We start from the raw sequence: 15,238 nt of genomic DNA, 5'->3' as shown, positions 1-15,238 counted from the left end.
TTCTCGATTTTGTTTTTATGTTTTTATTTTATTTTAATTGAAGGCAAAACTTATTTCTTTGCTCTTTTCTATAATTAGAAAATTCAGCCAATATGTCTTGGGAAAATGCACTGGAAAATACTGAGTTTTAATTTACAGTAAACAGATGTAATATGCTGTTTCTGAGAGAGAAGACATGTAAGATGCAGTGTATATGATTAGTGTTTCCCAAGACATTTTCCCTGCAAATCTTCTTGTTATAAGGGGAAGAACAAATATTAAATATCTGAAGGGTCTTAAGATTTAACCACTTAACTTAGTGTTCTGCATCCAGATGGATTTTCTTCTTAGAAGTTAGACTCCTGAATGTTTTTTATGTGTCACCTCCTGAGCTACCTGGGTGTCTGAACCAGATAAGTTCATTGCAATGCCCAGTAAGGTGGTGCTTGAGCCTCATCCATGTCTGAGAGCCAAGCCAGAAAAAGGGTCTTTCCACCATCCAGACAAAGACCAGAAAATCTTTTCCTGACAATCTTGTGCAAGAAATGTTTGACAAAGCAAGTCAAGTTTCTTTGGATGAGCTTCTTCACAGCAACCACTAGACATCTGAGGCTTGCAAAGGGGGAAACTCTTAAGAGACACCCAGGATTCAGATTTATTTCAACAGGAGTGGGGTTAGTCCGTGGCCTAGCAGCCAACTTACCTCGAAGCTGGAAGGCATTCTTGCCCCAGTTCAAGGAGAGAGGCAGAGATTTCAACCTGGCTTTCCCAACATCATCATTATTTTCTAATCACAGAGGTCTCCCAAGTGCATTAGATGTGCTCTGAAAGGACAACCACCCTGTTGTCTGCACACAGTCAGCTAGGAGAATGCCAGGAGTGTTTAGGAACATTTTGGGTCCAAGAGCAGAAACGCAGGGCCCCTGGTGGGGCTCTGAGTCCCCCAGCACCTGACAGCAGCCAAGCCCCAGTCATACAAATCCAATATGCTGGAGGTCTGGGTGAGTATGCCAGGGGGTGGCTGACATCTCAGGCTCTTTATGGAGTCAGCCCTCAGACCATGTAACTTCAGGAAGGTGTTTGTTTCAGTGAACTCACTGGGCAAACTCACAGAGTAACAGGACTGTGTATGTGTAGAGTTCCTTTCATCTCCCTTTTGAGAATCTGATTTCGGCTCTAAAGCCACATGGATATATTTGAACTTCAAATACTTTCCAGTCCATTTGCACAAAACACCAGAAGTGAATAAATGGACTGAGCCCAATTTAGAAGAAAGGGAAATTCAGTCTGAAGAGTAAAAGTGATTTCCCTGGGAGAGTCAACATGTCAGAGCTGGGAATTAGAACTTGGGAGTTCCTGGCTGGGGCTCTGGCCTTTGTTTCTTTCTTCCCCTGAACGGGGAAATAAGGAAATGATTAGTGGCAGCCTCCCTCGGCCTGGTGCCTTTGCATGTGTGTTCCCCTCAGTCAGCCACGGCTCCATGTGCAGCTCTGAAGTTCATCCTTCTCACTGGAGCACAGCTCTGCAGAGCACAATGACTGGTCAATTCATGAGAGCAAGGGGGAAAGAGCACAGTTTCTGCTTTCAATCAGTATTTGACAGACTGCCTGGCTTCCCTGGTATCTGGGAGAGGGCTGGGCCCTCCAGTGTGTCTGACCCAGGCTGGGATGTGCTCTTGTAGTCTTGCTGGAAGGACTTGGAAGTAACTGACTAGAGGCTAAAAAATATGAAACAGACAGGGCTGGCTGCAGGAGGTCTGTTGGAACCCATGTGGCTGGAACCCTGGGAACGTGAAGTTTGTTCTCCAAAAGAAGGGAAAAAAATAAAATAAAACTGCTGCCAAGTCTTTCCTTTTAAAGTACAGTTGCAGCTTTGTTGTCAGAGTATCTATCTCTGACGTAAAACAGAAATAAAAACATGGCCAAGTGGTGACAGGTATTAGAAAAGAAAAAATAAATAATTAAAAGCCATACATTGTGTTCAGCAGCAGCTTTGGTTTCCTTAGGAAAAAAGTGTTTAATGAAGAACTTGTTGCATAGCATTTTGTCAGGTTGCTGCAGAGCTCTAGGGAGCTGGAGAGTGCCAGCCTCCAGCTGAGGTAATCTGAGTAGTCTGGGTGGCCACCTGCCTGCAGAACTGCTCTTTTGACAGTAAAGCCAAAGACACTGAACTTTGGTTTCTGTTTTACCACTGCAGACATGGATGAATGCAGCTTCTCAGAGTTCCTCTGCCAGCACGAATGTGTGAACGGGCCTGGTTCTTACTACTGTACCTGTCCCTCGGGATATAACTTGCTTGACGACAGTAGAAGCTGCCAAGGTAACATTTCTGCATGGATTAAAACCCATGGGGACCAGAAAGTAGATCCTGTGTCTAGAAAGAGGTTTTCAAGAATTGAGATGCTTGGTCTTGGCATTGCACAGTGAAATACTCGTAGGGGCCAATTATGCAATTCTGGTGAGAATGTCAGCACGTGAATATTCCTGCTGAGGTGAACTGGTGTGTGTTTTTAGTAAGAACTTAATTGGCTAGGAAACAGCTACATAGGAAAGACCTCAAATGCTCTCCCCTCTGCTGTACATCTCAACTTTTCCCATTCTCTAAGGTCAGAGAGTTTGAGCAGCCAATTCCTTTCCTTTTTTTTTTTTTCTTTTCAGCATTTAGCATGTGGGAGCACTCCAATTAGCAGAAGTGAATGGAGTAAAAACTGATCTTAAAAGAGGGGACAGTTATAAAATGGTCACTTTTCACAGTACAAGAGTTTTCTGAATTTTGGGCTAATTCTTTAAGGTGGAAACCAGTTTGTAGGAGCGGTATCTTGTACATATTTCCCTGTTTCAGCCATTCTCTCATTCCTTGTGTTTTAGATATCAATGAATGTGAAATCAGAAACTTCACCTGCACCTCACAGCAAACATGTTTCAATATCCCAGGAGAATATAAGTGTTTAGACCCAGTACGATGCGAGGAGCCTTATCTCCAGATTAATGAGAAGTGAGTAACATACCCACAGCCACAAAAGCAAATTCTGTCTGTGAAAGTTATATCTAAGGTAAACCAAAGAAGCTGCAACTTTACACTACAGCCATGAAGTCTTGTCTAAACAGCTATACACACATGCTGTCACTAAATTTACCACTGGTAGTCTTTATAAAAATAATAAACTGCAATTGCTTTACAGGTCACCAGGTATGATATGATATGATATATCATACTCAGATGTATGTGAAGTTAGACTGGAAAAACAGCTATCAGTTAGAAAACAGCAAGGCTTGTGATGTAATAAGAGACATTTACTTACATTTCTGACTTCATATATGTTCAAATGCAGCATGTTTATTAGTTGGAATATTTCCTGCAAATGGTAACTAGTTTGTGCCTGGAAAGTACTTTAAAATATTAGTTAGAGCAGAATAGAAATTGTTTCTTATTGCTTAAAGGTTAAAAGATCTGAATAGTTCACAGATTGTTCCACCTTGCCCAGAAATTGGGTATGTCTGGATGAGGCTGTTAGTACTGTTACAGTCTCAACTGGGAATCATTTGAGCAGGCAAACAATAAACCCTCCATTTCTTAAAATATCCTGTTTCTTTTACATTTCTATATATTTTCCGGGGCTCAAAATATTTCAGTTCCAGACAGATCTCAATATACTGCAGTCCACATTATTTCATCCACAAGGTTTGCACTAAACCAAATAACCTGGAATTGCTTGGTAGCCTAATATATTTTATAGAAAGGCAAAAAAATAGTAATTAGCTTCTTTCCATTAAAATTTATGAGTGTATTTACATTTTTTTCTGAACTAGGGCAGCTGAAGAGTGGACACATAGTGTCTGTCTAGTTCTGGGTTTTCCTACCTTGGTGATAGAGTCTTAAGTTGGAATTCGAATCCTCGGAATCCTCTGTATCTAAATTTCCCAGAGCCCAGCTACAGAGTCCTTGCAGAGCAGCTTGCATCAGAACACAATCTCTGAGCTTTGTGTTTGGTGGCTTTGGCTCATGTCTAGATGGGCCTGCACTTAATTAATGACATATGTCCCGAAGTGGTCAGTATAAAAGCCAAGTGAATTCCTTGCATCTGTGTTTTCTGTGGAAGGAATTGGGTGTTTATAATGCCAGGAGCCTCTTGATGGGGGACATGCCAGATGCACTGTCTGAAATTGGTGTCAGCGGTGGAGGTATAGAAAAAATAGTCAAAAAGACCCTTGCCCAGCAAATTCCCCCAACATGGCTTTTATAAAGGGATATCCTGCTTTACAACTTCCTGAGAGTTCTCTGAAGAAATCAGCAGCATGTGGCTAGGGCACAGGGACTGATGCAGTCTTTTTGCATTTCCAAAGGCTTCTGAAAAGACCCTCACATAGTTATGATGGAAATTAAGCAGTCATAAGAAACAGAGAAAAGTCCCTGGAACAGAAGAATAAGAAGCTGAAAGATAAAAATTAAACAGAGGATAGTATTAAATTGTCAACTTTCATGCTGAATTTCTGCAGAGGTCTGAGCTGGACCTACTTGGTCCACCATAAGCAACCTGGGGAAAAGAATAAACCATGAGATGGGCAAAGTCTGCAACAGTATCTGAAGACAGTAGAGAAAAGTGGGTAGAAAAACACTACAGAATAAGGCTCAATGACTGTGCAACAAAAATGGCAGATGAAATTCAGTGTAGATGAATTTAAAGTAAAAAGAAAATCCTAAATTCACAAATTAAATAAGGACCACTGATCTGATCATAATCCATGCAAACTGAGATTTGAGGGTTCTAGTTTCATGATCTGCAGTACTCACTAGAGGTCAGAAAAGCAATCTGAATTTCAAATGTTAATAGGTAGAGAATATCCTTGGAGCACATGCTACTGTGTACCACATCTTTAAGACTGCGCAGTCCCTTCCCCTCCTGTCAAAAGAAATACAAGTGGATAAAGGTTCATAAGAAGCAATGAGGATGCTCAAAATTATGGAATAGCTTCCTTGTGAATAACAGCCAAATTAGAGGAGTTCAGCCACGAAGGGGGTCAAATGAAGGCCTCAGATGGGTGAGGAGGATGAGCAGGGATTGACTGGCTGCTCTCCTTTCAGGTGAACAGCTGGGAGCACCAGCTAAAGTCAGAAGGAGGCCATGGAAAGAGAGATGAAGGGGGCTGTGGGGCTTCTGGCCACAGGGGTCTGTGGATGCCAAACACTCATGTGGGAAGCTGGAAAAGCTGATGGATAAGAAATGCCTTAATAGCTGAAAAACAGAAAGAAGAAATTTTTGTTTCAAGGATTCCCTGAGTCACAAACAACTGGAGATTGTTGGTGGAAGTGTCGCATGCTTGTTGTATACTCTTCTTCCTTAAAGCTCAGCATTTGATGTTAGAGCTCTGGTTTGATCCAGGATGTCAACTGTATGTTTTCATGTAGTGTACAAAATACAGTGAAACAAAAATCACTACTGTTTATGTAGTACTACCAGTGAAATTATCTAATAATATTCTGGGGATGGTTCAGTATAAATTACTATCAGAACAAACATGTACAGAGCATTCTACACCTGCAGGGCTGCTTCAAAGCAAGTTCACATTATTGAGTGATCTAAAGAGAATGCCAAGGTATTTTGGCCGAGAAGACAAGAAAAAGGAGGCAGGACATAGGCCAGAACAGCAACACAGAAAATGCTGAAAGTGAGAAAATGTATTACAAGTTTCATTGATTCTTTTAGCTGCTCAACAACTCTATTTGTTTACTTATTTATGCACCTGTATTAGCATATAAAGAATCAAATTTTACAGCAATTTGTAACCCTGCTGACAATTCTATCTCTGACAATCCTATCCCAGCCGCTGCATGTGTCCAGCTGAAAACCCTGGGTGCAGAGATCAGCCCTTCACCATCCTGTACAGAGTGATGGATATGGTGTCTGGGAGGTCTGTGCCTTCGGATATTTTTCAGATGCAAGCAACAACTCGCTACCCTGGAGCCTATTACATCTTCCAAATCAAATCAGGGAATGAGGGCAGGGAATTCTACATGCGGGTAAGTCCAGTGCTCCCTGGGGGAAAGCATGGAGCATCTTCTTGTTAGCTGAATGTCCCGATAGCACAACTGAGCTTCTCGTGACTGTCACTTAAACCTTCAGTATGAGGTGGTTTTTTTACACATAGATGTGCAGAGCAGTGTGCTGGTCTGCAGGAACTGCTGGATCTCTCAGGAGAGTAACCCACCCAAAGCAAACATGCCTCTCCCATGAGACAGTAGGTTTAGGAAAGCCCAGAGCTGTACCCATGTCTAAGAATAGTTCAGGCTTCCCAAGCTGAAGAGAAACTAATGTGCCAAACTGTTTTTTATTTGATGGACAATCAAAACTGTCACCAAAAGACTCAATGTTTCTTTTCTGTTTTATTAAACCTTTTCATTGGAAATTGAAAAAACATGAAAACCAAAAAAGTAAGCAAAACCCCTACCCCTTTATGCCAACAATTGACTTTCTGGGTTCTTTGCTTTCATTTGTTCTGATTTTCTTCCACTGAGAACAGACACTTTATGTAGACACTGTTAGAGAAAATGTAATTACCTGAGGTTTTTAAATTTGTTTTCCTCAGAAGATCTCTGTGTTCCCCAGTCATCTTTGCCACACCACCAACATGCAGAGATTACAGGGGTGTCTGCAGAGAATGGGGCACATCCACAAGGGATGGTGACTCTCAGGAGGCTGATTTTCAGCTCCAGGCAAAACCTGGCTCTGACATTCACATTAAGTCCTGTTCTGGGGCTACTGAAAGTTCCCATCCCTGATGGACACGCGTAGTGGGATAGATTCCAGGATATATTTCTCACAAGAACTTCAGATTCCCACTGTAAGAAAATGAAAATGTTTCAAAATCCTGAATTGACAAGTGGTCCTGTTACAATCACTTACACCTCACAAGAGCTTTCCTGTTGCAAAGTCACCACTGATCCCACTGACCTTGTCCCCTGTCTGGGCCAATCCAGCAGGTACTGAGGCCCCAGCACCCACCCCCATTGCCCGAGCCTGCTGTTCCAGGGATTCACCACGCAGCCATTCCCTGGGCAGTGGGAGGGCATGGCCAGCTGGGAGGGAGGGACACTCCAGGACCCGGCCTGGCACAGACCAGGCAACATGCCTAGCACCTCCTCATGGCTGTGTCAGCCTTCTCTGATCAAAGGTGACAAACTCCCAGTTTTGAGGTAGAACTGGACAGGTAAAGCAGGACCCACTGTGCCTATGTAAGCTCCTGATGGAAAACAAACTGCAGTTGGTGTTAACATCAGCAGATCTGATTTTTAAATGCACGTAATCCTTTGTTCTGATCAGATATTGCAGAGGTCTGCTTCCATTTAATAAAGGACTTGTTTTCTGAAGTGCCATTGCATATTCAAAGTGTAAGGTTTGTACCATTAACATACACAGTGTACCACAAACCCAGACCCCATTCACATGGGAACACCTGTTCTCCAGGTTCTCTAACAAAAGCCCTTCTGGGTGTCTGCTGTTTCACAGTAACTTTACATCAAAGTAAAGAGTACTTCAAACAAACAAACAAACAAACAAACAAAGTATAATTACTTGTTTATACCCTAAATTCATGTTTTAATTTTTTTCTTCTTTGGGCAATAGCAAGTGTCTATGTTCAATAGCTCCTTCAATGTGCAGGGCTCCCAAAGGCTTTACAAACTGTAGAAGGTGACAGTTCACACTGAAAAGAAGCCAAATGCTGAAATGAAACTCTGTCCCATCAGTTGCAGTGGTTTCTAAGAATGAAACAGAAAACACCTCTTTTAGCTGCTTGAAGACTAGTGAGACAGTAGTTTTGAAGAACTCGTTTTGGCAATCTCACGTGCTTTCTCTCGTTCCATGCGCAGCAAACGGGGCCCATCAGTGCCACTCTGGTGATGACCCGGCCCGTGAAGGGGCCGCGCACGATCGAGCTGGACTTGGAAATGATCACTGTGAACACCGTCATCAACTTCAGAGGGAGCTCTGTCATCCGGCTGAGGATATTTGTATCACAGTACTCCTTCTAAACCTCCAGTCTGTGCCCTGGAAACATTAAGCCAAAAGAGACAGTTCCTCCCCTGCAGAACTCTCTCCTCCAAAGCCAGTACCTATAGCAGCTCCAGACCAAATCACTATTTCCACAGAGCCGGTGACCTATGCCTGTCTAGAGGCCTCTTCATGCACAGTCCCAACCAGGATGCAAACATCTGAAGATCCCATGTGATTGTCTGTGTGGTCATGCATTTTAAGGACTCTTCTTCTCACTGTAAACTCTTCTAGGGCGTGAGTCTATGTGAAAGACTGTGAACCTTTGTAGCTCCAAGGCTGCTTAGCAGAAAGCACCAAAAAAACTGAGGAAAAAGCTGGCTTTTGCAATCTTGCCTTTTAAAAAAAAATTTTCTTTATAAATGAAAAGCAGACAAACAAGCAGAAACAGAAACAAAAAACCCACCTACTGAAACAAGGGACCGCAGGAGTCCCAATCTGCATTCTCCATTATCTCTGGATTTATCAGTCAGGCACTTTGTTTCAATTCACCCTGCATTTGCCTTAGTTTCACCTGGGTTTTTCATTCTATTTTATAGTTTAAATTCATTGTAAATTCATTCCAAAAAACGTGTTGTACTATGTAATCTTTTGCTTTCTGACAAAGTGTCACCTGTTTGGGTTCCTTTCTGTATTAAATCTTTCTGTATAACAGAGTTCATAGAAATCTATCACTGGATGGTGTGTTTTACAACATTTAGGATTTTATGCTTATTTACTCCAAGATTTTTGACACAGGCCTCCACTGCCAGAATAGTGTCCAGCATAAGCAGAGACTTTAGAGCAGATTAGAATCGGAATTTTATTTTTCCCTGTTTTCCTGAGTGTGATAGTTGCAAACAGTGTGTAATGGCTACAAGGTAGTAATACTAACTCTGTAGGTATGGCTGCAATTAATCTCCTGTTCAAATACCACTCAGGTCAGACCTGTCCATATTTCTTCAGAAAATATTAATTGGTTTGGTTTTTTTTCACTTGCAATCTCTCTCCTACACTTCTAAGATGGGGGGAAATAGCTGAAAAGGACTAGGAGCAGTCTTATTCATGCTTCTACCACAAAGCAGTCCAGCCCATACCAGTACCCCGATCTCAAATAGTGGGATCTCACAGTTTTCTTGGGCATTGTCTTCTCAGGTATAACTGCTGTAACCAAAAACAAAGTTTCTTCTAAAGTCTAAAAAAAATCTGAATCTCCATTGTAATCTGTTGCTTTTTAGCCTACTTCCAGTAGAAACTGAGAACAGTTTATCTTCCCCTTTGCAGCAGTCTAACGTTTCTGAAGACTGTTGTCATGTCTCCCCTCAGACTGTTCTTCTCTAGTCTAAACAAACCCAATTCTTTTGGTCTTTCCTCATACATCACATTTTCTGGACCTTTGATCATTCTTGTTGCTCTCATCTGGATTCTCTCCAGTTGGTTCACATCTTTTTTGAAGCACAGTGCCCAAAACTGTGAAAAGTATTCCAGCTGAGGCCTCTCAGAGCTAAGCTAAATCTATACATATGTTTAATAGTTTGAAAAAAAATTAAAAATTGTATAGTTGGAAGGTATAATGTGTTATGAAGCCACTGGAACTTTGGTCTTTTATTTTAATAGGGATGAGGGTTTATCCGCCTTGTTCTTAAATCTGTTTGAAACAAGCTCTTTTACTTTGTTTTTCCTTATTGGCTTTTTGGCTCTAGCATTGCTAGGACAGGCAGGATAACCTTTGCTTGTCTTCTGAGAACTGGAAGTGCTCAGTGCTACTTGGGAGAGGTTTACAAAGATTATACTGTGAGCAACTCGGAGCAGAGCAGCAATGTGAGGTGTTCATTAAAGTGGAGTATTAAATGGGGGAATACAGACTTGGAAAGTTATTACAACACAGACTGCATGATACAATCAGAAAACTGCCTCTTGTTCCTAGTAAGATTTGTGAATTAGTAGAAACTCTGTTCTTTTTCCTTGTCCTCAGCTTGAAGGAAGCCCTGATGCTCTCAGCTATGAAACACTGAGTTTAGCATCTTCCATTTCTTAATGGTTTAAAGGTTTTCTCTCTGCTGCTACAACATCCCAGGATGCTGTGGCTCAGAGCTCTGTCCTTTATTGTAAAAACAAAAAGCCTGGAGACTGACTCCAGGGTTTAGTGAGCCAAGCTGAAGGCCAAAAGCCAATGAGTTTTATGAGCAGCCGACTTGGAGGAGATAAATGCAGAGGAAATGGGCAGAGAAATATCAGAAACAAGAATTTGTTTCCTGAGTGTATCATGGCTCATCAAGTACCACAGTCTTGGAGGGAAAAATAGAGATGACTGGGAAGGAAGAATGATAATTTATAACCATGGGACTGAAAGTGCTCCTGCTCCAGACAATGGAAGTAAAACATGGGAAGCATTCAGGCTCCAGTGGACCAGATAGCAGCCGTGGGGCAGACAGGCTCTTGCACTGAAAATGTCCAACTCTTAAAATGCTGACAGCTTTCCCAGTGCTTAAAATCCCATCTTCCCCCCTTTTTGTGCCCTTGTGTTATGGCTTCTCCATGCCCAGTTGAGGAGTCCTCTTTTCCTGCCAGCACATCACCTCCTAGAGTGGAAGCACACCCTGTTAGACATCAGACAGTTTGTCACTTCTGGCCTGCTCTCCCATGGCCCCCACATACCAACCTGATTTAACCCTAATTTAGAAACATCAAAACCCAGAGGAATTCCATAACAAAACACTTTGTTAAAAGAGTAAAGCTTGAGTGCTTGGTTTTAGCAGGGTCCAGCAAATACTCATAAAACAATATTACACTTTCTATATAAACATTCTGCGCCTCAAAAAAAAAGTGAAAAGTCTGGAAACAAAGGAATTCAGCCACTTCTCAACCGCCATAACATCTTTCATCACTCACTATCACTCCAGCCAACTTAAACTTTGCCAAAATATATGCCAATCTCAAAATAATAAATTACTAGCAGTTTATAACATCTAAACTCTCTATTTCCTAGTCAGGGGTCTGTTTTCAATAGACCATTGCAGACTCAAATATTAAAGCAATTCTCACCAAATAAAAAAAGTAGACTACGCATGTCAGGTTTTTACAGTATGAAAGCTAAAATGTAAACATGCAACTGTTTCATATATTCATGTTCTTCTTTGAGGCCAGGACTCCTCAAAAGCAGACAGAATTCCAGGTCTGCTCAGAAAATGATTCTTTACTCTAATCCACTGCTGATGATTTTCTAACACGAAGAGTTTTGCCATATGGTTGATGGCCAGTGTTGTGACCAGCACCAAGGGAGAGCACAGACCCTGGTCTGGGTGTGTGGGGCTTCCCTCTGGCTCTGCTTGCTCAGGCTGGCAGAGCTATTCCCTTGCCAAGCAGGGAAGGGACAGCTCTTTGCCTCTCCTGCTTGTTGGCTGTCATGTCTGTTTGAACATAGGGTCTCAGCAGAAAAACTGCCCTCCACTGTGTGTCTGTACAGCACCTAGTGCCAATGCAATAACTGGAATAAAGGTAAAAGAAAGCAGATATGGCAGTAATCTTTGATACAGACCACAGCAATTGGGAAGGAGAAGCTATTCTGATAAATGAAAAATTGGCTCATGCAAGTTGGGTTAGGTGCCAGAGGGAGTAGAATGAACCCTATCATCTGCTTATTTGACTTTAAGATATTTTTAGGGAATTAACTGTTTGGACACAGACAACAGAATGTTATTTCACCATGAGTTTCCTGGATCCCACAGAAGCGCTTTTCAACTGGTGATTTTCACTGACTACAATAACTTTGTTTAAAAAAACTCAACTTCTTTTGAGAACCTGGTCACCCACCATCACTGAGTGTAGTGTCCAGGGCCATTCATATGAGCTCTCTCCTTTTCAGTTGGAGTCCTGTATTCATATTTACCTTTTTTTTTTTTTACTTAGTCTTCAGAAGAGCCAACTTTTATTGTCTCATAAACATGGTACCAGCATCAACAGAACTTATATAATAATTTTTTCTCTGTCTAGAGCTGGCAGAACAATACAATCAGTATAATTTGTGGTCATGCAGGTTCTCCAGTCTGGCTTATTCACAGAATATGCTACTGAATGTCTTCCACAGCATGTAGCTGTATTAGAGCACAAGGAAAATACAATAACGTAAAGATGTTAAAAAAAAAAAAGGAATAAAAGTATGCCCTAATGTTATTCAATCTTGACAGGCATTATTGTCAAAATAAATCTCTATTCTCTGTGGACAAACCCTTCAGGTGGTGTTAATCTGCATGACTGATGTTTTTCAATGGAAAGATAACAAGCATCCTTAGAATCTTCCCTGTGTTTGTGTGAAGCACTGCACACGTATCTGTATAGGAGAATTTACAGAAGCTACAGAAGTGCTGCTGTGGCTCTGCATGTGGAAGTCAAAGAGCTGTAAGGTAACGTGGCACAAGCAAATTCTGCTTCCTCATCTGACAAAAGTCCAGACAAGTGTTCTACACTCATTACATTTTGTTGTTTTAAGTCTTTGGACCAATTTTGAATAGCTCAACCCCAAAGCAGGTGCCATGCATGAAGACAGGATGATGGCCATAACTAGACTTTTGGAGATTCTGCAGAAAGCCTGCCTCAGAAAGGTGACATGTGCCAAAGGGTCAGTGCCACCGGGAGTGTAATGGTCCAGAGGCATTTGTGTGGGGATGTCAGTGACAGCTGACTGCTCTCTGCACCTGCCCCTTTCCTCACCTGTGTCAGTGCAGAGTGTAAATGAAGTTTTTAACTGTGCACATCAGCTGTGGAAATCTCACCTGTTCCCATTCTTAGCTCAAACTTCTGAGATCCCTCTAGTGGTTTGCAAACTGATCCCACTGGGTAACTCAACAAATACTGGTGAAGCCACATGAGGGAGAGTTTGGGTACAGCTTTTACACCAGGAAGTAAATAATGATGCAGTAACCTCATTGTAAGAATGGAGAAACGTATCTGAGTAGCAAAGGGATCTGTAGGAAACACTACAGCAATTAATAACTCCAGAAATATTCAATCTCTTCCAATTCCCTTTCCCATATCCCTGAGGTCACTCATTTTCCCTTTCTGGTTTGTCCTGGACAAATGATCTCATTACACTCATGCACTGCAAGCACATGCCAAGTGAACTCCACTTCTTCTCTGGTACTTAACAGTTGTTTTTGGAGATCAGTTATAGGCCATTTGTCTTTTCTAGGGCCTGACTGAAATTACTCTTCTCAATTACCTCAATTACTCTTCTAATGCCCAGGAAAGATCCATTATTTTCCCACCACGTTATTCTGCAGCCAGCACCTGTTCAAGGTTTTCGTGTCTTTCACTGGAGATGCAGTCACTGCCATGTTGTAAGCACTCTTACAGCAAAGTATGAGCTGGGAATGGCTGAAGGGATTGCTCAGCCTGCTGGTAGAGCCTGGCTTTATGAAGGATTTTAAAAACCCCACAACTCCTCAGTTTTCAAGGTGAAAGATGCTCTTCTAGGTGCAGATTTTCTCTGGAAATGGCATCTATTATTGTGTTGGCTTGATAGTTGCAAGGCTGTTTAAGAAGTCTGATAAGGACATGCTTATGCAATACACCCTTAGGCTTTACAAACCTTGGATAAGGTTCTTCCAGTTTGCAAACAGAGTATGTGGCCCAAGTCAGAGAGAGTTCAATGTGATCATCACTGTGCTGAAGTCAGTGATCACTAAACACCTCACCTCGTCTGGATTTAGCCCAGTTTTATTTTAAGTCTCAAATCTCAGTGTCAGTGGTATAAATGTAAGCAGATATGTATTATTTTTAGAGTAAAGCTGAAAGCTTCTTTCCTGTGAATAAATAATAGTATGATTGCAGTACCTCTGTCTTTGTGGGCACTATCTTTGGGTTCTTTGTGATTTCCTCAGATAACCTTTAACCTTCAAAATTTCTTCTGGTCTTTCAAGACGTTCATGGATGTGTTTCCATGAATGACTCCTTACTCCTGCTCTTCAAAGGCCAGCCTAGGCACTAGATTCTGTTTTGTTAAAACATGAAGCTACACCCAAGCCTCTGCATAGTCACTCATTGATAGGAATTGTTCCCCTCTGTAACCTATGAGGGATTTTGTTGGCTTCCTTGAGATTCTGCAGTGTTCCAGGCATGTGTTTGTCCAGAATGGGACCTTAGTCTGGAGATTGTTCATCAGCAACTTTCTGCACATGTTCTCCAACCAACATGTGAAATGCTACAAAGGTTAGTTTTTGACAGATATCTTCAAAGCATGGTGTTTCTTGGCTGCCCACACATAATGCAAACCCAATTCAAAAATTCAGGACCAGAGTCCCCCAGTCTTCATGAGAAATTCCTGGTTTTCAGAAACATTTTGGTCAGTAAACTTGCTTTGTAGATTATGTGAAATGCAAACAAAAAGGAAGAAGACCTGCCAAGATGACACAGATTTGTTATTAAAATCAATATTCCCCAAGAATACTGGAATATAATTCATCATTTAAAAATATTCCTTTGGACCCTGACATCTGATGCCATTCAAGCAGAGCAGGGGGACAGAAAAACTGACTGCTTCCAAATCAACAGCAGCTGCTCAACAGAGATTCCTGGGCTCCTACAGTGACCAGAAACACTTGCTGGCCCAAGTCTACATACCAGGTCAGTGAGGAACAAACAAAGCTCATAGAGACATAGAGCTGAAGGAGAGGTAATTTCACTGACTTCTGAATGATATCAAGTGCAGATTTACATCATAATGTCTATAAAATTTCTCACTGCATTTATACGTCTGTATAAATGCAAAAATTAAAATTACCAAAATTAAAAGGACCAAGCTGTTACCTACCACACACATAATACAGGCAGGAAGCTTTAATGTATCCCTCTGCCTTTCCTCAGGGTTGCGCTCGCTTGGAATTACCCAGCCTGATTTGGTGCAAGTTAACAGTGGTGTAAGTGACAGCATTTGGTTCACAGCAGTGTAGTCATACCCATGGATACAAGAGAATTACAGAGGGATACAATTACAATTGAACCAGAAAGTTAATAAAAAAGAGCTTGCTGATTAGTTAACCTTCAGTGCTTTGGTTATGATGTCACTGACATGGACAAAAAATATTCAACCAGAAACACAAAATATTAAAAAGGAGATTATCTCCTTAGAAACATAAGTACCCGTGCAGCCAGTAAATAGCTCTGAAATTAAGACATCCCAGACAACATCTGTAAAAGGAAGAATTCACTCCTTGACCTTGTCTCCCACAGCAGGAC

General features: G+C 41.6%; 1 protein-coding gene across 4 annotated transcripts in view; it reads left to right on the top strand.

Moving 5' to 3' along the window:
• The window catches only part of FBLN5 (fibulin 5), a 62,365-nt gene extending 48,529 nt beyond the window's left edge, over nucleotides 1–13,836 (top strand). For all 4 annotated transcript variants that reach the window (XM_059850179.1, XM_059850180.1, XM_059850178.1 and 1 more), the window contains 4 exons: nucleotides 2,176–2,298; nucleotides 2,847–2,973; nucleotides 5,802–5,997; nucleotides 7,846–13,836. In XM_059850179.1, the coding sequence (XP_059706162.1) occupies nucleotides 2,176–2,298; nucleotides 2,847–2,973; nucleotides 5,802–5,997; nucleotides 7,846–8,007 (608 nt within the window). In that variant the 3' untranslated portion in view covers nucleotides 8,008–13,836. The remainder of the gene's footprint in view (nucleotides 1–2,175; nucleotides 2,299–2,846; nucleotides 2,974–5,801; nucleotides 5,998–7,845) is intronic.
• The last annotated feature ends 1,402 nt before the right edge of the window (nucleotides 13,837–15,238 follow it).

This window comes from Haemorhous mexicanus, chromosome 6 (assembly GCF_027477595.1).
Source record: "Haemorhous mexicanus isolate bHaeMex1 chromosome 6, bHaeMex1.pri, whole genome shotgun sequence".
NCBI lineage: Eukaryota > Metazoa > Chordata > Aves > Passeriformes > Fringillidae > Haemorhous > Haemorhous mexicanus.
Note: the sequence above shows the minus strand (reverse complement) of the source record. Positions and strands in the feature narration are given on the sequence as shown.